A 26,822-nucleotide genomic window follows, 5' to 3' on the forward strand; every position below is an offset into this window, starting at 1 on the left:
ATCTTTTTTTTGCAGCAAGAAAACAAAAGGAACTCCCAAATGAATCACAGGAGCAATGTTACCTTGCCTTTCTAATATGGCGAGTAATTTCTCTGATTGCTCAGTTTGCTCCAACATTTTCTTCCAGAATCGGAAAGTGAGAGAGAAAGTTTTCCCAGCAGAAAGCCATGTTTCTTTTGCTGCTCTTACAAGTAGACACTTAACTGCTTCACATGAAAGAATTGGAAGTTACCAAGCCAAATTAAATAATAAAATAACTTTTGAAAGCATGTTAAACAGGATTCAACAGTTTTTTTTTTTTTAAGGCAGCTATGAAGTAGTGTCACCATAATTGTTTTTACTGTTGGTGACTTTACTGTGAAAATGTTTCAATGTTGTGGCATGCATGGAGGTGTGCAGCTCATGCCTGTTTAGAGAAATAACTTGCTATTCATCTGCCAAAAGTGCAGTTAGCTGATAGCCTCCAGCTGCAGCCCCTTCAGGGTCGACCCCGGCTTTCCTGCAGAGGCCCAGCTCTTCCCAGCAGCCCCCAGCCAGTGACTGAGCATGGCAGGGATGTGAGGGCCGGGCTGCTTCTGCAGTGAGAACTCTGCTCTGGCTCTCCCTTTTGGGTTAGCTGGGATTTCATCAGGTCTGCGTGGTGATCTTGGGCTGTCTGCCCAATCCTGCTTCCTCTCACTTTTGTCTTTCACAAGTGAACCTCTTCGCTTCCTAACTCCTCAGTGTCTGTTTTCTGGGGCACTCAGTAAACACAAATGCTCTCCCAGCAGTGTAGGAACATAAACAGTATACATCTCATTCAGAGGGCCAAGGTATCTGAACATGTCCCCTATCCCCTGAATGTTCTTGCACCAGGATCTGCTCAAAATGAATCATGATCCTGCCAAAGTGAAACTGACTCTTTCATTTCTATTATTCAGCTGGGACACAATGGAAAAATTAAATGTGGGGAGAAACAAACTCATATATATTCTGAAATTCCACTTTAGTTACCCAAACTCTTTCTAAGTATCAAGGTAAGGCATGTACTTTAGTAATCCTTTTGTGTTTGCCATGAACTGGTCACAGCCAAAACAATATAGTTACAATGAGAGAAGACTGTTTCAATTCCCGCCACTTTAATCACAATTCCACTTGGAACACCATTGTTCTCCATTAGATGCCTTCCCTCTTGGTTCCACAGACTGAGAAGGAAGAGGATATTAATGGCATTTTTGCTGTTGCAGGGGAGTTTGGAGAAGTGTACAAGGGGCGTTTGAAACTGCCAGGCAAGAGGGAAATCTATGTGGCCATCAAGACCCTGAAGGCAGGGTACTCGGAGAAGCAGCGTCGGGACTTCCTGAGTGAGGCAAGCATCATGGGCCAGTTCGACCATCCCAACATCATTCGCCTGGAGGGTGTGGTCACCAAGAGTCGGCCTGTCATGATCATCACAGAGTTCATGGAGAATGGTGCATTGGATTCTTTCCTCAGGGTAAGAGCAACTCAGGGGTTTGATGACGCACTTGGATGCAGGCGAATGGTGGCTGGGGAGAGGGGTTCCATGAGTACAACCTACCATTCAGGAATCGCCTGATCCAGTGTGAATGGGCATTGGAGATGTTAGCAGAGATTTGTTGCTGAAAGAAGAGAACAAAACAGTGCTTGTGGGATCCTCAGGAGGAGGATGGCATGGAGTAGGGCATTGACAAATGCTTGTTGGATGAATAAAATGAATAGAGAGGGGCAAAGAATGGCCATTGGCATCTGCATGAATCACAGAGATTGAAGAGACTTTTGGCTGCTGTATAGCCCTGTGTGATTCATGCAGACAGCCGTGGCCATCTCTGCCTTTCACCAGCACAGCCACCCTCCCAGACTGCTCTGCATTTACAGGTTCATTTACAAGGCTGTGTCACAAGCATCCATGGGTATTTCTGTGGTTGGTGAAGATTCCCAACCAACTTGCAGCAGAAGTAGAGAGTTGCTGAAGGCCTTTGGCTGGGAGACCTGTAAAAGATCATTGTCAGAATATGTCCAAAGTAGAGCCAGGCCCACAGTGAAACCGTTTTCATTTCCGTAGGCTATCACTGAGCACCTAGATGAAGGGTGAGTGAGAATGGCCATGATGCTGATATCTGGGGAGTGGAAGCTGATAGCTTCAGCCAGGAAGCAGAAACTGAGAGCAGAGGGTCCAGTGGGCAGCATCAAAGAATGGGCAGAGCCTTCTGAGCAGGAACTTCAAGGTGATACCCAGTAGCTGGCTACATTGCCAAAGCAACCAAACAATAGCTGTGGCTGCAGATTAAATGGTCAGTCATGGACACATTCCTGGGATCACTGCTCTGGCCAGGCCCTATTCTGGATGTTGTGCCTATAGAGATAAAGGAAACCTTGCTCTAATGCTACATAACAAATCATCCCCAAGACCTCAGTGCCTTAGCACAACAACAATTTCTTTAGATCATGAATCTGCAATTTGGGCAAGGTTTGGGAGGGACACCTCTGATCCATGTGGAGTCAGTTGCAGTAGCTCAAGGGCTGAGGCTTAGAATTGTCTGAAGCCTCCTTCATTCATATATTAGGTAATCAATGCTGAGTGTCAGCTGCCACCTTTCTAGGTGGCCTGCTTGGACTGCCTTAGAGCAAGCTGGGTCTCAAGAAAAAGCATCCCAAGAGAAGAATGGGCAATCTGTGTTACTTTTGTGACCCAGGCTAGGAAGCCACATAGTGTCATTTCCAACATAGTGACAGGCCCAGATACAAGGGGAGAAAACAGGCCCCACATTTTGATGAAGGGACATCAACTCAATGTCTTCTTACACATGATAGCTGGGAGCTTTTGTTATGTTCATCTTAGAGAGTACCGCCTGCCACCAATGTAGTCCCTACTCCTGCTAGTGCCCAATGCTTCTAGCAATCATTTGCCTATCTTATACTTTTTCCCCCATGAGTTAAGTACAGATGTAGTAAGTGGAGAAGTTCTTAAATCTCCCTGGAGAATCTAGGGGAGGCTTCAAAGAGGGGGAAGAATTTATCTGAGATTAGAGAAGAGGAATTTGTCAGACAAGCAAGAAGCAGGCAGGTAGGCTGATGGAACAGCAAAAATAGTGTATATGAAGGCCAGAGTAAGTGCGGACCTGTTTGGTAATTTATCAACCCCTACATGGTAGCTCCAGCACTCAGAAACAGAGCTTAGGGGCTGTAGTGTGGAAGGGTAGCTGGGGCACTTGTCTAGAAGCACACTGCTGAAGCTACCTTTGTACAACAGGAACATGCTTTTTGCCCAGTCTGGGTCACTAGGCAGTAGTGGCGTTTGTTTTTCTGGGGGTGCAGGGGTGGGGAACAACTGATGTAGATTATTGGGCCCGTGCACCTTCCCTAGGACAGCCTCCTTGAGGGTATGGGGTCATGCTTTGTATTTGGAAACAAACATATACACCTAACACAGTGCACACCTGGTAAATGCTAGTTGACTGAAAAATTATTTCTCAAACAAAAATGCTAGGGAGTGGCATGAGAGCTCCAGTCATCCTGTGTGTACATTATCTCTCACTGTCCTTGCTGCCACACCTCTCATGTCAGTGCAAGGCATTGTCTATGCTTTCCTGGGGACATTCATTTATGATCAGAGATCTCATGAAGACAGTTGAATAAACAAAGTTGAATAAACTTGAATAAAAGGCAATGTGAGAAGGAAAAGCATTTTCTGGAACCACTGTCAAGACCCTTTTGGGAGTCATTTATTTCCTACCAGTCAACTGATTGGACTTCAGAGAGAGCCACTGCTTGATTTGGGGACTGTGATCACACTCCCTCACTGGAGTATGCGGGATAACAGGGAGATTCATTCTCAGGAGCCGGCAGAAAATCAAAACCCTACACTGCTGTTCTTCCTAGGGTCTGTTTTCATTTGGGGCGCAGGTCACGGAGGCATGTTGGACACCAGCATTTCTCATGATGATGAGCTGAGCTTGCAGGGGAAGAAAACCTGGGGGCAAGAGAGGAGCAGAGGAAAACAGAGGAGCAGGCATGGTAAGAAAGGAGTGGTGGGAGCAGGCAGTGCCAGGAGGAGAGAGGGAAATGAAGCATTTCTGACTCCTCACACTGCATGGAGGCAGGTAATCTATAAATCTAATTTCAGCCTTACTACCGAACCCTGGAGCATAGCAACATTAATTGACGTATCTGCTGCTTGATAAAATCGAAAAATAGGTCATCAGTTCAGTTCTACAGGGTCCATCTTCTGGGAAGTAGGATAATTTTAGGATCCCTACTCAGAGAAGAAAGGAAAAGGATTAGTCCTCAATTTCTGCAACTGTTTCCTCCCCTCCAACTTCTCCTTTCCCCCTGGTCATAGCGTCTTTGGAGAGTGGCTACAGTTCTAGCCCTGAATCAGCATGTGAGAGATACCATTATGCTTCAACCACACATTCAGTAGATGGTTCATTATTACTAATTTTCTAAAAATTATTGTGCTGTGGATTATATAGCATACAAATCCATAATTAAATTTTTCCTTCTTGACACTCAAATTCAAGGGCTTCAACCTGGTGGCTCTTCTCTAATATTAGGAACAATTCCTGAAGCTGTGGCCAGTATCCCATGGTTTAGTTAACATGGTTCTTGACATGCTCCATAAGGCCTTCTTGCCTAAAGCTTGGCTTTGCGGTTGCTGCTGGTTCTTCCACAGATAATCATAACTGGAAGACACTTGAAAGTCACTGAGTAATGTCGAATGGGGACATTTCTCATCAGAGAAGCTCATTCATGGGCTGCAGCTAGAAGATAGCAACCCAGAAATCACGAAGAGAACACCAGATTGGAAGTCCTGAGACCAAGGTTCTGCTTTGGCTTCTGCTGTGAGTCACCCTGTGACCTGGAGCAAACCTGTTAACTCAATTTCCCAATTTATAAACTAAAGGCATTGAGCTAGGTGAGCTCGAAAGGTCCCTTTCAGTTAGGAAAAATCTATGATTCATTTTCTTTGAACAAATCAAATAAGGATTTCATTTCCTGAAGTGGATTCGTCAATGAAAGTTGAAATACCTAAATCCTTCCTGTCTAATATAAGGACCAGCAAGTGGCTTCGGTGCATTTGCAGAAAAGCAATTTCAGCAGAAAGCACTTCATGAAGGGAGGAAGGTTTAAATCACCTCACCTAGACCTGTATTTCTTCTCTGTGCTATGCTTTTACTGTGTGCTCAGCATGGAGCCAGGTCCTTTCCCAAAGTCACCAAGAAATCAGTTAGTTTGTGTGTGTGTGTGTGTGTGTGTGTGTGTGTGTGTGTGTGTCTTGTTCATCTTTGAATGCTACTGTTCATATCTCTGGAAGTTCTTTTTGGAGAATTATACCAATCAACTGAGCATGTAACAGTTAAACATGCCAGAAAAATCTTAATATGTTTTTATTTTTAAATTTCACCAAGGTTACAAATTCAACAGACATGACCCTACCTATCTTGATATGTGGTTCTCTTGAAGATTCTAAAGAAAATATGTTGCCCGTTGCAGAGTCAGCACATTCCAATAGCAAAAGCACGAGACAGGAGTTAGAAGACCCAGATAAGACTAGCATCACTAATCTATCATGGTTCTTCTCCCTGCGAAGCTGATGCACAGCGTTTTTCTCCACACAGCATTTGAGGCCACCATTACCAGTTGATCAGAGATGGGCTGTCAGTGGAGAAGTGATTTACCATTCTGAACTTTGATTACTAGTATAACTCAAAACCACACCGTGATTTAAGGCTGATCACATACATTTTCTGGACCTCCTTTATGTTGTCTGTGAAAACAATATAATATTGCCTGCCTTGCCTACTGCACAGGACCAATTTTAAGGATCAAAACATATCAAAACATGTAAAGTATTATTTACCATTCAAAAGTCAAGTGATGGATGCTACCCACATTTGTGACTAGTTGATCCGAAGTTTAGGCCTGCATCATTAGGTCCCAACCATCTACTACAATTACAGATGCCTATCTGTTACCTACTGAGCTCAGCATGTGCTGAGTACTGGGCTCCCCAAGAACAATGATCCCAGGATGTTTCCCTCACACACCCAGGAAGCCATGAGAACCAGAGTTCTGGTCCCAGATGTCCTCAGTCTCTCTCACCACGCACATCTGAGGTACACGGAAACTGAATTGTGAGCCGTTACTAAGGCTCTGCTGATATTAGCAGGGATCACTGCTACCATCTTAGGGCCCACAAGGCACTGAGCTAGGACCTTTCATATGTGTTATCTCTTCTAGTCTCACCAGAACCCTATGAAGAATGGACACTATGTTCTTATGTTATAGGTGCGGAAATAACTGCTCTGCAGGTTAAATAACTTGCCTAAGCCCACACAACCAGTAAGCTGCAGAGCCTGGATCCAAATCAGGTCTGCTGGTTCCAAAGCCTGGACCTTTAATCATTTCTTGGTCTTTTTTGACCCAAGAAACTATAAGGATGACTAATCTAAATTTTAAAACAAATCGGATAATAAATAAGCTCTAAGAAGACTTAAACATCAAAGCAAAAACGTAAACACATTGCTGTATGCGCTTTCAACATTACTCTTCTCAAAGTTGTTTAAGCCACCCCAGTGCTCTCCCCAAATGCCATCGTTTTTAGGGAGACATTCCATATGTGTAGACACTGTTGCCTACACTTACAGAGAGGAAATAATAGACTGAATTGAAAAAATACAAGCCATGTGACTTGTGGCTGAGATACACCTCTGTAATATACAGAAATTGCATGACAACTTTCTGAAGAGGCAAATCCACAGAGACCTACTTGGAGAAAACACTTGGTGCTAGCAACAGCCTGGCTAACTTCTTGAGAAGGTGTTGATTGAAGTGTATTAGTGAGAAGGAAGATCCGCATCACTCACTGCACATCCAGCTCTCACAGATGGGCAATGTGCTGAAAACCAGTCAGAGTTTCCAAAAAGTAGCTCTATACTTTCTTTTTGAGTTGCTTAGAAGAATATGTTGTGGAGAAAGCATACATCCCTTCTCCTGGGCAGGTTGGGAGGTGGTTAAGGTTAGAGTTAGAAATAGCCTGGAACTTGGAGTGTGTCAAACACAGTGTGTTTGGGGGCCCTTCTACTGGCAGACATCTCCAGGAGGGGAGAAAGTCAATTTGCTCTATTCCTTCAACTGATCAAGGAGCATAACCCCCAGAACATAGATCCAGGCTTGCAATCTTGCATGAGGAACAGAGTTTCCAACAATTCATGCAATCATTGTTAGACTTTTTGATTGCTGTTGTTGTTGCTCATAAGTAGAGTATTTTTATAATAGGTCTTTTATTTTTCCTTGCTTATTTTTGCATAGAAATGCTTTTGCAGTAGCATATGCATGTGAGTGCACTGTGTAACATCTTGCATACAGTAGATACTCAATGATGGGAGCTCTTCTCATTGTCTGTGCTTTCTGGATTTCACATAAGGACTCTGGGACGCAGGTCATGGTTGTTTTGCCGAGTACCTGTGTTTAGCAGTAAACACAGAGTAGACCCCAAGTGTCCTACTTCCACCTCTCCTCCAGTCAGAGCATTCTAATGACTAGGCTGTGCTCTACTTGTAGAACATAATTCTCAGCCCTTTGGGGAGCATTTGGGGCTGGACTAGATGGGGAAATATGTTCTTGGCAGTATAGCCTAGGGTCTACTGATTTAACTGGTGTGTACAAAGTCGAGACCCAGGAGCTTTGGGGAGACAGGAGGAAGACACTGTTTTATTCACTGAAAAGTCTGTTGTCTAACAGAGGGAGGGCATCCACCCAAGAAACTCTGAGCCCACAAATGATGGGAGAGAGGGCAGCACTGCAGGTTGCCATGAAGAAGAGCAGCAACAGCTCCCATTCACTAGGAGAGTTCCCTGTGCCAGACGCTGTGCATGAAGTTCTCCTGACCCATGGTCCCTATGAGGAAGGTGTGGTTATACCAGTCTAAAGGCTGAAAGCCCTGGGATTACCCAGAGAAGGTGCTTTACACGCTTGATTTTGGAAAGAGGAAAAGATGTGTTCATCATTCATTCAACTTATGTGTATTAAGATTTTCTATCTACCTTAAAGTTTACAGCACTGATAATACTATGGTGACCAAAGAAGACAGAGTTTTTGTCCTCAAAGAGTATAAAATCAAGCAGCAGAGACAGACAGACAGACAGATACACACATACGATTAAAACTTGTGATATGTGCTAAGAAGAAGACTAAGAGCATGCACTAAACATTGTCATCAGAAAGTGCTAGTCGTATTTGAGGGAGGGGGCAGTTAAAGGGTTCCCTCTCTAAGAAAGTGATATTTAAGCGGAGAACTGAAGGGCGAGTAGATGTCGATTGTTGGAGGGAAAACAGAGGAAATAGCACATGCTAAGGGCCCTAAGTCAGGAAGAGTTTGTTTTGGAAAAGAAGAAAGGGTGCCAGTCACTGTGGCTTTAGTACATTAGTGATGGATATGGTGGCCTAAGGTAAGGCAGTCGCTGATCCCAAGCGGTCTCGTGGACCATGCTAAGGAGTTTGGAGATTTTTCTTAATGCAATGGGAGGCTATTAGATATTTTTAAGCCAGGGACTGACATGGCCTGATTTATGTCTTAAAAAGATGGCTCTGGCTGGAGAGAATGGATTGGGGGGCGGGCAAGGAGGCTGTTATAGGTGATGGATGGCAGCGACTTGGTTGGACTGGCGGCAGTGGAGATGGAAAGGAGTAGATGGGTTTCAGATGTAATTTGGAGACAAAATTGACAGGGCTTGGCAAGGAGAAGAGAACAAAGCATTCATGGAGAGGGATGGGGGATGGGAGTGGGGGAGACAGGAGGATGCAGTATGTGGCTCGGCCTGGAGCAGATGGAAGCTGACAAGCAGCAGGGCCACAGCATCTCTCCCTCTGCTTAACCACTGAAGCCCGTCTTGATCCCAATGCCCTCTATGTCTTATTACAGCAAAATGATGGGCAGTTCACCGTGATCCAGCTTGTGGGTATGCTCAGGGGCATCGCTGCTGGCATGAAGTACCTGGCCGAGATGAATTATGTGCACCGGGACCTGGCTGCTAGGAACATTCTGGTCAACAGTAACCTGGTGTGCAAGGTGTCCGACTTTGGCCTCTCCCGCTACCTCCAGGATGACACCTCAGATCCCACCTACACCAGCTCCTTGGTGAGTCCTTCTTGGCATTCTCAAGTAGAAGCATGGCATGAGTGAAAGGGGACTCTGCGTGGCTGGGAACTGTGGCAGAGCACACTGGGAGGGAATGGGATCTGAACTGAGCTCTCCACTGAGAGACCAAGATGCCAGGAGGACTATCCAGCCGGGAGAAGCCATAGTAGCTGGTTGTTCAAGCAAGAAAGCAAGCATTTGGGCTTGGACTGTGAGGAAGGGACAGTGTCTCTTATGAAGCTATAGTGTTCCTCGGGAAGAGGAAATTTTGGAACAGCTGATTTGAGGGAATCCAAGCAGGTAGACAGTGGCACCAGAGGCATCTGTCAGCAGAGAGCAGACCCCAGGCATGCATGAGGCCTTTGATCTGCAGCTGGATTGGGTGCTGTGTCACCAGGTAGACTCTTGATCCCCTTCTCTCTTCTCTCTGTATTGCTTCCAAATAGCTCTAAGTACCGTCTACACGATGAGTACTCTTAAACTTGTATTTCCTGCTCAGCCTCCCCCTCTACATTCTGAGCAGCACTAATCATCTATATCCAACTGCTTAGTTCACACAATTTCATTTAGAACTTTAACAAGCCCAAAATAGAGCTTGGGATTTACTCTCCAATATCCTCTCCCTAGTCCCTCCATCTCAGTAGTTGGCACCACTTAACTAAAAGATGAAACCTAGGAATGATCTTTGATTTCTTTCTGTGTCCATCTATTTTAAATCCCTCAGCGACCCCCATAGGGTACCAAAAAATCTATCCCTCTGTCTCCATCTCTGCTTCCCCCAATCTGTTCCAAAGCACTATTCCCTTTCACCTGGATTGTTACAGTGGCTTCCTAACTGGTGTCCCTGGTTTCCTTTTGTCTCCTTACATCCATTTCAACAGCACCCAAAGTGACTGATCTACCTACTTACCTGTCTACCTGTCCATCCTCTTTAAACCTGTGAAAGTAATGCATGATTATTACAAAAATCAAAACAATACAGAGAAGTAAAAGGAAATGCCAATTAGAATGGCAATCATTAAAAAGTCAGGAAACAACAGATGCTGGTGAGGCTGTGGAGAAATAGGAATGCTTTTACACTGTTAGTGGGAGTGTGAATTAGTTCAACCATTGTGGAAGACAGTGTTGTGATTCCTCATGGATCTAGAACCAGAAATACCATTTGACCCAGCAATCCTTTACTGGGTATATACCCAAAGGTTTATAAATCATTCTACTATAAAGATACCTGCACATATATGTTTTTTGCAGCACTATTTACAATAGCAAAGACTCAGAACCAACCCAAATGCTCATCAATGATAGACTGGATAAAGACTGTATATGTGGCACATATACACCATGGAATACTATGGAGCCATAAAAAAGAACGAGTTCATGTCCTTTGCAGGGACATGGATGAAGCTGGAAACCATCATTCTTAGCAAACTAACACAGGAACGGAAAACCAATCACTACATGTTCTCACTCATAAGTGGGAGTTGAACAACGAGAACACATGGACACAGGGAGAGGAACATCACATACCAGGGCTTGTCAGAGGGTGAGGGGCAAGGGGAGGGAGAGCATTAGGACAAATTCCTAATGCATTCAGGGCTTAAAACCTAGATGATGGGTTGATAGGTACAGCAAACCACCATGGCACACATATACCTATGTTACACACCTGCATGTTCTGCACATGTATCCCAGAACTTAAAGTAAAATTTTAAAAGAAAAAGAATAAAAAATAAACTAAAATTCCCCTGAGGCAGGGATTGGTAAAGTTTTTCTCAAAGGGCTGTCTAGTAAATATTTTAGGCTTTGCTGGCTAAGAGGCAAAATGAAGGAGATCATGTAGATAATTATATAACCATTTAGAATGTAACTAACCCCGTAAGAAGTTATAAATGTCATTCTTAGCTCATGGACTATTAAAAAAGGGACCAGCCAAGTTTAGCTTTCAGACCACAGTTTATCTACACCTGCCAATTTCAACAATTAGGTGTGCCTTCTTTGGCATTTTTCTCTTCGGTCAAAAATTTGAACATTTTTATTCTACAAAATTTGGATCATATTATGCCTATTCCTCTGTGATCTGGGGTGTCTTTTGGGCATCGTTGCTGCCAAGATTACTTTTCTGAAAGTTAGCAAACATTCACACTCCATCCACTGGGAATGTATGGCGCTGGGCTTCAGCATCCTCACCAGACCTGGAGGTGATCAGCCCTCACAAAGGGTTGCTGCTCCAACAATGAAAAATGATGCCTCATTTTAAAATTTCACATATGTCTACATTTTTAAAATTTTTAAATTTAATTTTTTGATTTTTAATTTTTGTAGGTACAGAGCAGGTGTATATATGTAAAAGGTTTATGAGATGTTTTGATACGGGCATGCAACGCATAATACATCATGGAAAACGTGGTATTCATTCTCTCAAGCATATATCCTTTGTGTTACATACAATCCCTTTTAGTTATCTTAATTGATTTTTTATTTTTTTTTTTAATTTTTGGAGATGGAGTTTCACTCTTGTCATCCAGGTTGGAGTGCAATGGCATGATCTCAGCTCACTGCAACCTCTACCTCCAGAGTTCAAGAGATTCTCCTGCCTCAGCCTCCCAAGTAGGTGGGATTACAGGCACCCACCACCATGCTCAGCTAATGTTTTTGTATTTTTAGTAGAGATGGGTTTTCGCCATGTCGGCCAGGCTGGTCTTGAACTCTTGACCTCAGCTGATCTGGCCACCTTGGCCTCCCAAAGTGCTGGTGGGATTATAGGCGTGAGTCACTGCACCTGGCCTATTTATTCATTTTTTGAGACAGTCTTTAGTCTGTCATACAGGCTGGAGTGCAGTGGCGCGATCTCGGCTCATTGCAGCCTCTGCCTCCTGAGTTCAGGCGATTCTCCTGCCTCAGCCTCCCGAGTAGCTGGGACTACAGGTGTGCGCCACCATGCACTGCTAACTTTTTTTTTTTTTTTTTGTATTTGTAGTAGAGAAGGGATTTTGCCATGTTGGCCAGGCTGGTCTCGAAATCCTGGCCTCAAGTGATTCACTCGCCTCGGCCTTCCAAAGTGCTGGGATTATAGGCATGAGCCACCATGCCCAGCCTCTTTCAGTTTAAAATGTACAATTGAATTATTATTGACTATAGTTACCCTGTTTTGCTATCAAATAGTAGGTTTTATTCACTTTTCCTGGGTTTTTTTTTTTTTTTTTTTTTTTTGGTATTTAACCATACCCCCTATACCACCCGCCTCCCCAACCACCCTTCCCAACCTCTGGTAACCATCCTTCTACTCTCTATCTCCATGAGTTCAATTGTTTTAATTTTTAGATCCCACAAATAAGTGAGAACATATGATGTTTATCTTTCTGTGCCTGGCTTATTTCACTTAACATAATGACCTTCAGTTGCATCCGTGTTGTTGCAAATGACAGGATCTCATCCATTTTTATGGCTGAATAGTACTCCATTGTATATAAGTAGCATCATTTTGTTTTAATTTACATTTTCAACTGACTGCTAGTGATATTGATATCTTTTCACATGGTGCAGGGATTTGTGTTTTCTCTTCTATTGTTTGTACATGTCCTTATCTATTTTTCTACTGGGTTGTTTGTTGATTTCTTAGAAACTTATAGAAAGTCTCTTTATATTACAGATATTACTCCTTTGCCTGCTCTGTGTGATATAATTTATCTTTTCCCCCATCTGTTATTCTTTTATATTGTTTATGATATCCTCTGGCTTATAAAGTGGTTAACATTCATGAAATAGCTGTCTTCTTGGGTTACCTGGTTTATTTTAAAAGTTATGTTCACTCCAAGGCTATAAAATATTTCCTAGTGTCCTGGGCTATTTTATTGGTAAGGGTGTTTGTTTTATATTTGAATATTTAGTACCTGTGAAATGTATTTATTTTTCCCACCATTTTATTTTGAAAAATTTCAAGCACACAGAGAACTTGATAGAATTTGGCAGAGAACAGTCATATACCTACCACCTAGATTCTAGAATTAATATCTTGGTACATTTGCTTTATCATGTAACTATTCGTCTATCCATCCCTCTGCCCATCCATCACACCATCTATTGTTTTGTTGTATTTCCAAGTGACTTGCATACATCATTGCATATCACCCCTAGCCACTTTAGCATACATGTCTCTCACATGTATTTGTTTAATGTTCTTTTTTAAGGTAAAATGTGCGTAGAGTGAAACTCACAAGTCTCAAGTGTACATTTATAGAGGTTTTAAAAATGCACACAACTGTGTAACCCAAACTCTCATCAAGATACAGAAAATTGCCATCAAACCAGGAAGCCCCCACAACCTCATCCCTCCCCATTGCATCCTCACCCACATCCATACCCAGAGGCAACCACTGTTCTAATTTTTTTGACCATCAGTTGGTTTTATAACTTCATATAAGTGGAGTCATACAGCATATGCTTTTTTGCATCTGGTTGCTTTCACTTAGCATTATGTTTAAGAGAACCGTTCATGTTGTGTGTGAAGCAGGAGTTTGTTCCTTTTATTGCTGAGTAATATTCCATGGTTTATTTGTCCATTCTCTTTTTGATAGACACCAGAAATATTCTGGAATTCATTTTTGACTATGTATTTGGAGGTATATTCTCACACTGTTTTGTTCAGGTGAACAATTATGCCAACACTACTTATTAAATATATTATTCATTTTTATTGAATCACACGTCATCCTTGACATATTAAGTTCATTATATGAACTATGTTTTGATTCTCAATTCTGCTTTTATAATCTATTTATTCTTATGCTCAACTATGTTGTCATGATTATAATAATGCTAGCTCCTGCCTATATTCTGATTATAGTAATATTATTAAAAATCTTACTGTAGGCTGGGCATGGTGGCTCACGCCTGTAATCCCAGCACTTTGGGAGGCCGAGGTGGGTGGATCACCTGAGGTCAGGAGTTCGAGACCAGTCTGATCAACATGGTGAAACCCCGACCCTACTAAATACAAAAAATTAGCTGGGTATGGTGACTCATGCCTGTAATCCCAGCTACTTGGGAGGCTGAGGCAGGAGAATTGCTTAAACCTGGGAGGCAGAGGTTGCAGTGAGCCAAGATTGTGCCATTGCACTCCAGCCTGGGCAACAAGAGGGAAACCCCATCTCAAAAAAAAAGTCTTACTGTATGGGTAAAGCATGTTATCCTTCATTATCCTTATCCATTATCCATTAAAATAGATTTTGAAAGCTTCCTTGACTGTTCTCAAATATCTTTTCTTTCAAGTGCAATTTAAAATCTTCTGTCCAGTTTCAAAACATGCACACATACATGTACACTCACATGTGGATTTTAACTGAAATTCTACTCTCTCTTTGGGAAGATTAACATTTCAGTGATCCTGAATCACCTAAATGATGATGTGAGCCAAATATACCGTTTACATATACATGACATTAAAAGTTTCTTCAGTAAAAGATTTCTCACATTATTTTTCTGTACACATTATTTAGATTACTTGCTGTGATTTTGTAAGTGTCTTTCTAGATGATAGAGCTTATTATACTTTTAGGCCTAAGAGTTTTCAGGATTCTACACAGTCATATGGCCACCTATCTCACTATATTTGAATATCATTTCTTCACACTTTGCCTTTTGTTCAAAATAGAAAAAATTATGTTTGATTATTAAGCAAATATTTTTTCTAAAACTACAAACAATTTATTCACGTGACAAATATTTATTGAGTACTATGTGTCAACATTAGGCCACAAGCTGAGGGGACATAATTATGATCAAAAGGAGACATTGTTACTGCTCTCAGTTAAGTGAGGACTGGGAACGTTAATCAAACACATGCCCAAATTAGTGCATAATTACCAACTGAAATAAGGGCCACTATGTTTTGTGAGAGCATGAATAAAACAATAGATAACAGAGTGGCCTAACTGTGTCTAGGAGGGCTTCCAGAGGAAGAGATGGTGCTACAGCAGAGATTTAAAGAATAGTCACTATTTTAGTCAGCCTGGGCTCCCATGGCAAACTGCCACACACCGGATGGCTTAAACAGCGGTCATTTATTTCTTATCATCTGTAGGCTTGGAAGTCCAAGATCAAGATGCTAAGTAGCATGGTTGGATTCTTATTGAGGGCCCTATTCCTGGTTATGTCCTCAGATGGCCTTTTGTTGGCATATGCACAGAGAGAGATCTTGCCTCTTCCTCTTTTATAAGGACGTCAGTCCCATCTTGGGGCCTCCACCCTCATGACATAAACTAACTGCAATCACCTCCCAGAGGCTCCACCTTCAAATATCATCCAACTGGGGATTAGGACTTAAACATATGAATTTGGGGGACACATAAACATTCAGTCTATAGCATTCTGCCCCAACTAAATGTGGCAAGTTGGACTACAGAGGCAGAGAGGTAGCATATACAAATGCCCTGTGGCAAGAGGGAAGATGGGGTAGAACTCAGAAGGGACCACTGTTTAGGGCATTTGGAGAATTAGGGAGGAAGTATCCAAGGAGGCCTGTGGCATCCATCATGTAGGATCTTCCCCAAACCCTTGTGATAGGAGTTGCAGCCTTAGAGCGATGGTAAACCTTTCTCGAGTTGTGTGTGTGTGTGTGTGTGTGTGCTGTGCACACAGAGAGATGCACACGTGTGGTTCGAAAGTGATGGTTTTGAATTTTGGAAACATAACCTGGCTTTTCTTTAGCCTTTTCCTTCCAATCTCTTTCCTTGCCTTCTTTAGAAATAACTTTCTTGGATTTCTTCCTGTTTTGTTTCACCAAAAAAGCCATTAAGCAGACTCAACCAGGGTAGATGTTCTAAACAAGGGAGGCAAGCCCTAGCAGATATCAGGACCCACATGTGAACGGGCTACTGGCTCAGAAAGATTGAGAGATAAGCTATATACAGGGAGATTTAAAAATAAATTGGAAATAATGGGAACTGTAGGAACAGAGGTATAAATATGGAAAGCATAAAAGGTAGAATGAATTGTATGCTGTGGAATCAAAATTGGAGGTATTAGTGTGAACTGGTGGTTTTAAATATATAGAAATGGAGAAATAAATATAGGGTGAGAGTGGCTTTGAAGCAGTAACATCTACATAGCAAGGAGTACAGCTGGCACTCAGATCTTGGATTCCATATTCTTCCCTAAAACCAACCAGGACTCATTAGAGACGTGGCCCCTTCCAAGGCCTGGACAGGGAAAATGTGAAATGAGACCAACACGTCTTTTTTTTGTGCCAGAAAATGAGAAAGTACTCAAAGAATAATGAGCACATATTAAAAAAAACAACATCCAGCTTGAAGGGCCTCCAAATGTCCAAATCTGGATAATTTGAGCCTCACAACATGTAATAATAGTAACAAGTTATAATCTACTGAATAAGATGGGGACTATTGAGTCCACACTAATATGCATATAAATGAACAAATAAATAGAAACCAGAGAAAGCTCTTCCCTGTAGAGGAAAGAATGATGATATTAGAAATTCACTATTTGGCAACCACCAGATTAATAGCTAATTCAGATAAGAAACATCAGTGGATGCTAAAACTTGAGAGGAACATCAGGAGAGAAACAGGATTTTACGTATCTTCAAAGTATCTCCCCCCAAAATATTTATTTATTACAAAGATGGAGGAAGTAGCTTTACAGAGAAGTTTGGCAAATGCCATCTGAATCAAGTGATTAAAGTTAACACCAGCAGTAACAGGACAGGTAGATATTCTGTACAGCTTAGAGGATGCAATGAAAAGAACATAACACTTGCAATACTCTGTTCAAAATTTATAACTTGGGGCTCATCATGAGAAAACATCAGACTACCTCAAATTGAGGTACATTCTATTAAATGTGTGGCCTATGTGCTTCAAAAATGTGAAGGTCATGAAAGTCAAGGAGACTGAGAAACTGCTCCAGATTGAGAGGCATGACACTGGGTATGCCATGTGATCCTTACCAGGACATCTCTGGGACAATTGTAGGGTGCCTGAGTGAAGAGTGTACAGGCATTAATTGTAGTAGTCTTGCAACTGCAACTTTTGTAGATATTTGAAGTTGTCTCAAATAAAATACATATATTTTTAAATTTACCTTGACTGCAGCGTGGAGGATGGGTGGGAGAGGCACTAGTAGAGACGGGAAGATGCATCAGGAGGCTATAGGGCAATGGGGCTGGGATGCAGCGAATGAAGCCCAGAAGGTCCAATGGGGTGATGCAGAAGGACTTGACAGCAGATGGCACTTACAGGTGAGAGTGGCAGATGGCAGAGGATGACTCCAAGTATCCAGCCTGCGCCTCTGGATGGATGACAGCTCCATTCTCTGAGAGTGAGGATGCTGGAGAGAAATTGGTTGAAGGAGTAGAAGAGTTAGGAATAGATTGTGGATTTGATTCAGAATAGTTATTCTCAAATTCTCAATTTTCAAATTCTCAAATGTCATTGAGTATCAGATTTACCTGGAGAGTTAATACAGAGCACAGAGGCACAGACTCATTGAAGTAGAATAGAATCTGGACTTTTTCACTGTTACTAAAATTTTGCATATGATTTTGATACTTACAAAATTCTGAGAGACACTTGTTTAAACCATTTTGACTTTTATGTGTCTGTGGGATATCTCAGTAGAGCTGCTGAATAGGCAGCTGTATATGTGCGTTTGGTGCATAGAGGAGAAGTCCAAATGAAGATGCACATTTAGGAATCATCATTGGCATACAAACAGAAACAAAACAGTGGGTGCAAATGTACTTCATTTGGGAAAGGATAGAATGGGAAAAGAGCCTGGTTCTGGACATGAAGGAGCCCAGTTTGCCAATACAGATGTACATAAGGTAGGAACAGTAGCTGTCCAATTGTCTCTTTCCTCCTGACAGTCAATTAAGAAATAAGAATTTGCCGTAAACCCAACCTCCTCACTTTTGGATGAGGAATCCATGGCCCAGAGTGGTCAAATGAGTTACTCAAGCCACACAGCGTGCTATTGCAGCGGCAGCTTTGGCCCTTCAGTCTCGTTCTCTAGACTCTGAGTCCAATGCTCAGGACACTGTGAGTCCCTCTCTGGCCCCACAGTGTGCCAGACTCCCTGCTCAACTTTGGTCCTTTGTGATGTTCTAGAAAGCCTGTTTCTCTGGCTTTACTTTTCCCTCTTTTCCTCCCAAAGGCCCAGCAAAGGATTCTCTGTAGAGTCCAAGTCAGCTGTCATCTTTGCCACTGGCTCTATTGGCCCTTGGGTGAGGCAGAGAGACAAGGTGGTATTGCATCCCTCCCCACCCCATGTACAGGCAGAGATGGATAGGCACTTAACTTTTACTTATTCTTGATTTTCAGCTTTACTTCTTTGCATTTGCTTTTTTCATAGTTACTCTAGAATTAACATAATAATATATAATATATGCTTATATAATATATATATCTTAATTTTTCCTAGTCTACTTAGGGTTCATATTCCCACTTTACATAAAATATAGAGACCACACATAATCATATCATATAGATCCATTTACCCATCCCTCCCACTATGTTATCATTGTGGGATGTTATCATTGTTATATATGTTCCATCTACATACATTTATAGTCCTAAAGACAGTGTTACAATTTTTGCTTTAAACAGCCATGTGTATTTTAAAGAAATCAAGAGGAAAATGTTTTTCATTGACTCAGAATAGTTATCATTTCTCTTGTTCTTCCTTTATTCCTGAAGATCCAAGTTTCCCTCTGGCATCATTCCTTCAGTCTGAAGAAATACCTTTAACATTTTTTGTAGTGCAGGTCTCTGGCAATGCATTCTCCTAGTTTTCCTTTATCAGAGAAATGTCTATATTTTGCATTTATTACGAAATATATTTTTGCTGAATATACAATTCTGGTTTATAGTTTGGTTTTTCTTTCATCACTTTAATATTGTTTCATTGTCTTGTGGTTACCATGGCTTCCGATGAGAAATCCTACAATTACTTGAATCATTGTTCTCTTACAAATATATGTATATACACATACATATATATTCGTATATATACTGTGTCATATTTCTCTGGCTGCTTTCAAGATTTTCTCATTATCTTTAGTTTTTAGCTTGACTATGATATGCCTGAGCATACTTTTTTCCCCAAATTTATCCTGTTTGAGGTTCTCTATGCTTTATAAGATCTGTAAATTTCTGTCTTTCTGTATATTTGCCATATACAAGATTTCAGCCATATTCTTCAAATATTATTTTTGTTCTTTTTTTTCTCCTTCTGGTAGGGCTGCAGTTATTTAGAGGGAGAACTTTTGAAAATGTTCCACAGGTTCCTGAGGTTCTGTTCATTATTTTCCCTGATTTTTCCTTTCTCTTCTTCAGGTCTATCTTCAAACTCATTGATTTTACCATTTGCCATCTTTGTTTTGTTTTTGAGCCCTTCTGGCGATTTTTTTTCTAATAATTGTGTTTTTTAGAGCTATATTTTCTAGTTAATCCTTTTTTATAGTTTCAGAATCTCAGCTGAGATATTTTATCCTTTTATCATTCATAAGCATATTTTTCTTTACCTCGTTGACCATAGCTACAATAGCAACTGTAAAATATTTGATAATGTTAACATCTGGGTGGTCCCGGGATTAGCATCTTATTTGCTTTTTTCCCATTAAAATGGGAAACATTTCCCTGGCTCTTTACACATCTAGAAGTTTGGGATTATAAACATGAATGTTATGATGTGGTGATTGGATTCTGCTACACTGAACCAGAGTGTTGGTATTTTTGGTTTAGCAGGAAATTAACTTGGTTAGACTCAACCTGTAAACTCTGTCATGTTTGCAGTGGGCAACAGCTCAGCCCCCAGTTTTTATGGTTTTTAATCTGTCTTATACATGCGTGTTTCAGGGTTCAGCTAGAAAATTGGGAAGACTTTATACACAGAATTTGGTATTACCTTTCCCTTGTTATCTTGTTTCTAGGGATTCTCCCTCAGCTCTCCAGCGGCCCTGATTGTGCTGAACTCCTTCCCTTGGTTCCTCCAGTCAGAAAGGTGGTGGGGTTTTCTGTTGCAGTTTGAGCCACTGAGCAGACCATGGCTGCCCTTAGGGAAAAGCTACAGAAGATAAAACCCTGTGCTGTTCAGTTTCCAGAATCTTCAGTTCATTTTTCCTTTATTTTCTTTTTCCTTCTCTTATGTTTTTCTTCTCTTGTTTGCTAGACAGTCCATTTGTTAGAAACATACTTGACACCAAAAGTGGAACATTCAGCTTATCCCCCTAATCAGCAGTTCTTTAAGACAGTACTTAAGACCTCTCTACTCCATCGTAATTCCCCTATTTTATGCAGTTCTTTCAAGATCTTTTTAACATCACCATCTTCTAATACATCTGGTTTTACTTTGTAAGTGAAGACCTCGTTAATAGCTATTAAAGTTTTCTAGTTTCTCCTACCAGGTCCTCAACCTTCATCTCTCACTCTGATTTAATTCTCCACTGTACTTTCCCCCAGGTGTTCCTTCTCTGTTTTAGATTGCTATTTCTAGCCCCAGGAGCATTTCCTTCCCAAAAAGCTCCTGAAATAATGAACAGATAGAATTTGCTACTTTGTGCTTTCTTATGATTGGAATAAATCCACTAAACTAAGGAATAGTTCTGAACTGCTGCTGATATTCCTGCTCTTTAAGAGAAACAGATAAATGAGCTGGGCTGGACTCTGAACACTTGCATGGTTTACACAGCTTTGTTTTTGGCAGGTATATTTCTGAATGCCGTTATGTGTGTTCAAATAAACATTCCCATGCTTCTGTTATAGACCAGTTCTTGATGTTTGACCTCACAGGTCACCTTCTCATTATTACTGGTTCTGTCTAATGTTACCAAGAGAAAAGAGGGCATACACATGCGAGGAAAGGTGTCACATCTTTGATTAACTGATTGTATTTGGAGCTCACGTACACACTCACAAACTTGATCTTTACCTTTTATCAGCTGACATTGGTGGGCAGAGCCCCAACAGGATCCCATAAATCTCTGGATAACAGCTTTATGCTGGTTAAATCAAAAGCTCTATTTCAGCATGGCTTTCTTTCTCTTCTGATCAGTAGGAAGAGGCCCATCCAGTCCCTTTGTAAGCATAATTTTCCCTTCTTAGTATTCAGTCAAGTTCCTTCTGCTAAAGTAGTGTCAACTTTCCCATCCTTCAGAGCCCCCAGGTTGTCTCTCTAAGAAGCCTCCAGCCTTGCTCGATCCTTCTGCACAGCCTGCTCTCTGCAGGCCTCCCTGTTTTATCATGAATTGCATTAAGTCTTCAACGCGCCTCTGATCTCCCTCAGCCCCTTCCCCTTTGACTCCTCTTGCAGCTCCTTCCTCTTGTCTCAAGCTCCCGGTTCCTCCCACACTCTGTGTTTCTGCCACTTCTGAGATTCACTTTCTTCCAAGCCCACCAGTTCCTCCTCCTCCTTACTTTCTCTCTTCTCATGTCAGCTGATGTCCTCTGCCTTGCTGCTGTTTCCTTCTGGGAACTGCAAACAGAGCCATTCCTTGGCCATCTGCCCCCTCCTCTCAGGCCATTTGCCAGCTGTGCCCTTGTCCTTCCTGGATCGTTTTCCCTTTGTCAGCTCTTCCTCACATTGCCCTGGCTGTTGCTGCCCCTCTTTCCCACATTAACTGCTTGGATCCACTTGGGGACAGCTCAGCTGTTCCACTTCCTCTAGAATCTGCCCCATCTGCATCAGACTCATTTCCTATACTGCTCTAGGGCACCAGGCATGAAGGGTCCAGCCTCCCCTCATGGGGCAAGAGACAGCCTTCCTACAAGGGTAATCTCCGTGAGTACCTGGTGCCACGGCCCATCCTGAACCTGCTGGAGGAAGCCAGGCCTGCCGCTCATGTACGCTCCAGAGGTCTTTGTTCTGTGATGAATTTCAGTCATCCCAGGACATGGTGTGGGCAGCACCCTCATCTCACCACCACCAACCCCACACACACCCATTATCTATTATTCCCATGAATTATTGTCTCAGCTGCAGCCTCTGTCCTCACTGTGCTTCTGGGAGCGAGCATGCATTTCAGCCACAATCGCTTCCATGCTGAAATCTGTAGGGCCTTTCCTTTCACAAAATTTGGCCTTCATTCATGATATTGTACTGCCCAATTGATCCCTGTGTTCAGCAATGTCACCTGAGAAGGGGGCAAAAAGACCTTTTCTGGAACTTTCCCAGTGTGGTGTGGTGAAATAGTTCTCTGGCATGGTATGAGGAATGCAGGGTTTGGATCACACTATGCCTTCTGAACTTGGGCCTAGGTCTCCTCATCCATAAAATGGGGTTTGTATGATTTTGTTAGATTTGTAAAAACCCATATGGTAAACTGGTAACCATGCTAGGACAAGTCCCGTCCTGGTCACAGCTTATGTAAATGTTATGGATGCTACCGTAAGCGCTTCCCCATCTCTCAGAATCCCTATTCCATGGCAAGAGATATCAGATGTACAGTTTTCTTTTCTTTCTTTCTTTTTTAGACAGAGTTTTGCTCTTGTTACCCAGGCTGGAGTGCAATGGTGCGATCTTGGCTCACCGCAGCCTCCACCTCCTGGGTTCAAGCGATTCTCCTGCCTCAGCCTCCCGAGTAGCTGGGATTACATGCATGCACCACCATGCCTGGCTAATTTTGTATTTTTAGTAGAGACAGGGTTTCTCCATGTTGGTCAGGCTGGTCTTGAACTCCCGACCTCAGGTAATCCTCCAGCCTTGGCCTCCCAAAGTGCTGGGATTACAGTCATGAGCCACCACGTCCGGCCCAGATGTACATTTTAAAGCTAACTAGTGAAAAGGATCCTATAACTTTCTCAATTTCCAGTTACTCTATAACAAAACAATAAGGCAGACAGCCACCAGAAACCCAGAAAAGCTGATATTCACAAAGGAAAATTGAGGACCTCGTGGCAGGATCACCATGGGAAAATTCTGAGGAAACCCTGTCAAGACATAACAGGGGAAAAGAAACTAGTGTCCATTGAAACCTGTGGTTCTCATGCTTCCCTGGGGACCAGAGCTTCCTGGAGGGCTTGTAAAGACACAGACTGCTGGACCCCACCCAAGAGTTTCTGATTCATGGATCCGAAGGGGCCTAGGAATCTGCATGTCACGTGAGTTCCCGGATGGTGCTGATCCTGCTAGTCCTGGAGCACACTTGAAAAATCTGCATTGCAACTGTTTCAGGGAAGATAAATTGTATTACACAAACTTGCATTGTAAGAAGTGTCAATTACTGTATTTCTCAAAAAGCCAAGTAAATCTCACACCAAATCCCCATCCTGTCAGGCTGGAAAAGAAAGTATATTTTCGGTCATCTTAGAACTTCTCCTTCTCCAAGCCCAGGGAAGCACGAAGGCCCCAGGCCACACTTGGGCTTCAGCCTCTTTTCACGGGGTGGCAACACCTGTACTGTGACCCAGCTTCCCAGATGCCTCCATCACGTTTGTCTGAGACCGAGGAGACAGCGAGGGCACAGGGCCAATAGGTGCCACCAGCACAAAGCTCCACACTGGCATCTGCCTGTAGGTCCTGGAACCCTCATTCTGATCCTGCCATGTCTGCCCCCATAATAACCCATTTCCCAGAGTCTGAACCTGTCCCCCTCATCCGTCCACTTTTTTATGGAAAAGAAAAAGCAAAAACCTGTCAAATCAGCCCTGGAGATCCTGAGGATTGGTATGAAGGAGTTGGAGACAGGCAGATAAAAATTACCCTCAGTCTTGAGCCAGGCACGGTGGCTCATGCCTGTAATACCAGCACTTTGGGAGGCCAAGGTGGGCAGATCTCTTGAGGTCAGGAATTTGAGACCAGCCTAGCCAACATGGTGAAACCTCATCTCTAGACCTGACCTGCACAGGAGAAGTGGGTGCCACAAACAGCCTGAGACCTTCTTGGCTTTGACACAGCCAAGATGAATAGCAGACCTGCCACCACTGTCCCTGGTAGCAGCAGGGCACTGAGGGCAGTGCTGAGCGTAGGCATCACCCTGTCCACACTGCCCAGACATTGCCACTCCACCAGGGACCAGCAGTGCTATGCACAGTCCTCATGGGTAGAAAATGGCTAGGGTTAGGGGAACTCTGTGATGAGGACAAAAAGACTTTGTGAACTTCCCCTAAAGCCTGCAATGAGTAACTCCCATCAGTCCATCAGTAGCGCGCGCGCGCACACACACACGCACACACACACACACACAGAGAGAGAGAGAGAGAGAGAGAGAAATGGGCATAGTGTAGTTATGCATACATTGTTACACAAAGCATAGTTAGAGATACACAGTGAAATTCAGAGGGATGTACACACAGAACTACACGCAACAGCCCAGAGCTACCCAGAAACGTACAAGTACAGACACAAACATTCCGAGTAGGCACCAGGTAAAGCTGGGCTTTTTTCTCTCATTACCACTGAGCAGTGAGTTTGACTGCAACAGTACTCTGCTTCAGATTTTTTTAATAATGCGCTTAATACATTATAAAAGGTGCAAAGAAAGCAGCAAATTATCTCAAAGATAATCCTTTCTGCAAGATTTTCAGGAAAAAGCCCCTTCTGTCTGCACTTTGCTGCACCACTGTAAGAAGCTGCTTCTCAGTCGGGTCGATCTCTCTGCCTGATAGATTTTGGCTGAGGCTATGACCTTCATCTGTCAGAAAGGGCAAGGTTTACTGGCTTTCTGTCCAGTGACCCCAGGTCCAGCTTTACTTCTCCCTACACTTCCCAGCAGTATTTACATTTAAATCCTACTTTTCTTCTCTTTCCGATTCATGACCTGCCTCATGAGGCAGTTTTCAAATTATGATTTCTTACTCATCTTTCAATCATTGAGCTTGGGTAGCAGGGCTCTCTCTTGGGTGGGTAGGAAAGTGGAGAGGAATGAAGACAAGCAAAGACAAGACAGGGAGACCCTTTAATTGAAGCCAGGATAAAACTGAGTCCTTGTCCCCTGGAAATTCTGCTCTAATATTAATTAAGCTGAGAGTAAAATAATTCAAATGCCACTCTACCCCTTACTCCACCACTCAAATAATTCTTCTTCGGGCAGATTTGGCTCCTCCTTGCTCTGATATCTCTCCCTGGGTCACTCTGTCACCAATGCTCAGTTAGGGAGATCAGGCTCGGACTGAAATTCCCTTTTGAAAAAGACTCAGCATAATTATTCTTAGTAAGGCCTGTATATTATTAGCATGGGTGGGATCAGTATGGAATTTCAGAGCCAGAGCCAGCCTGTACCCCAGGGACCGGAACAAGGAGTGGGTCAGGTTTCTCAGAAAACACATCTCTCCATTCTGGGCCCCACAGGGATGTGATATGCAAAGCCCTCTTCCTCATATGCCTGTCATCATGTGGGAGGGGCCAGCCACCTGGGTGCAGCCCATACAGTGCCTCTACTGGCTGTTCTCCTAGCCAATACGTATTTTTAAAGCAGCTAATATGTGCATAACACTGCAGTTAACAAAACAGGTAGTTCTTGAGCTCCTCAAGTTTCCTTCCTAGCAGAAAAGACAGACATTAAACAACTAATTATGCAAGTAATTATATAATTGCAATTGTTAGGTGCTATGGTGGAGACGCATATATCAAGCGTGTATCACAAGACCCTGAAGAAGGAACACTTGTGTTGAAGCCCAAGGACGAAAAGGGGTTGATTAGGGGAAGAGCATGACCAGTGCCTCCCTCATGGGAATGATCCCAGAGCTGGACACAGACACTGCTTGCCCAGCAAGGACCGAGTGTGGAGGAAAGGAGGGAGTTGGAGGAGCCTGAGCTCAAACACAGGTAGGGGAGGAGTTGCTCTCCCATAGAAAAGGCCCAAGAGACAATGAAAGAAACGGAGGTAGATGTAAGCCTCATCAGAACAGAGGAGGCTAGAAAGTACTTGATGTGCTTACTGGCTGGTGAACAGGAGGCCGACTTGGCCAGTGTTGGGAAGAGAGTGTGAAAGGTGTGTTAGCTCTGGAGGGGCCCTGGGATCAGTTGAACTGTATCCCTCCCAAAAGGGTACATTGGAGTCCTTACGTCTGACTCCTGTGAATGTGACCTTATTTGGAAATAGGGTTTTTGCAGATGTAATCAAGTTAAGAATGAAGTCATACTGCCTTAGGATTAAGTCTACATCCAGTCACTGGAGTCATCAAAGAAGGGGGAAATTAGACAGAGACACACAAGGAGAAGATGGCCATGTGATGGCAGAGGCAGAGGTTGGGTGATGCCTAGGAATGCCAAGGGTTGCTGGCAAACACCAGAAACTAGAAGGAGCAAGTCAGGATTCTCCCCTGGAGGTTTCAGAGAGAGACTGGCCCTGCAAACGCCTTGATTTCAGACTTGCAGTGTGAGAGTTTAGAAAAATGTAAAAAACAAACAAACAAACAATCTTTATAACTCTTGGTTGTTGCATTCACTGAGTTGGCAATGTAACTTTGCAGAAGCATTGCCTTCAAAGAGCTGTGACCACAAGATGTTAAATAATAGGAATTGCTCAGGTTTCAAAAGCCCTGACCAGCCTTGATACTCTAGGAGTCTGCAAATCTCTGTCTAGTTCTGTAAGAGTCCTGTGCATTGTTGCAGTAATTGGTAAGGAAGGTGGGGATCTTGTCCCATGGACCCAGACTAATAGGGTTCCAGAATGTTGCAGGGGTTGACTTACGGGCCCTACACAGAGCAGAATTCCCTCACAAAGAAGGCC

At 42.9% G+C, this 26,822-nt stretch overlaps 1 protein-coding gene across 1 annotated transcript in view; it reads left to right on the top strand.

The window, feature by feature from the left end:
- Positions 1–26,822, top strand: part of EPHB1 (EPH receptor B1) — a 457,899-nt gene that overhangs the window by 390,524 nt on the left and 40,553 nt on the right. Inside the window, exons 11-12 of the mRNA XM_001115263.5 lie at positions 1,227–1,474; positions 8,924–9,139. Of these exons, the coding sequence (XP_001115263.1) occupies positions 1,227–1,474; positions 8,924–9,139 (464 nt within the window). The remainder of the gene's footprint in view (positions 1–1,226; positions 1,475–8,923; positions 9,140–26,822) is intronic.

Source organism: Macaca mulatta, chromosome 2 (genome assembly GCF_049350105.2).
Source record: "Macaca mulatta isolate MMU2019108-1 chromosome 2, T2T-MMU8v2.0, whole genome shotgun sequence".
NCBI classification, from domain to species: Eukaryota; Metazoa; Chordata; class Mammalia; order Primates; family Cercopithecidae; genus Macaca; species Macaca mulatta.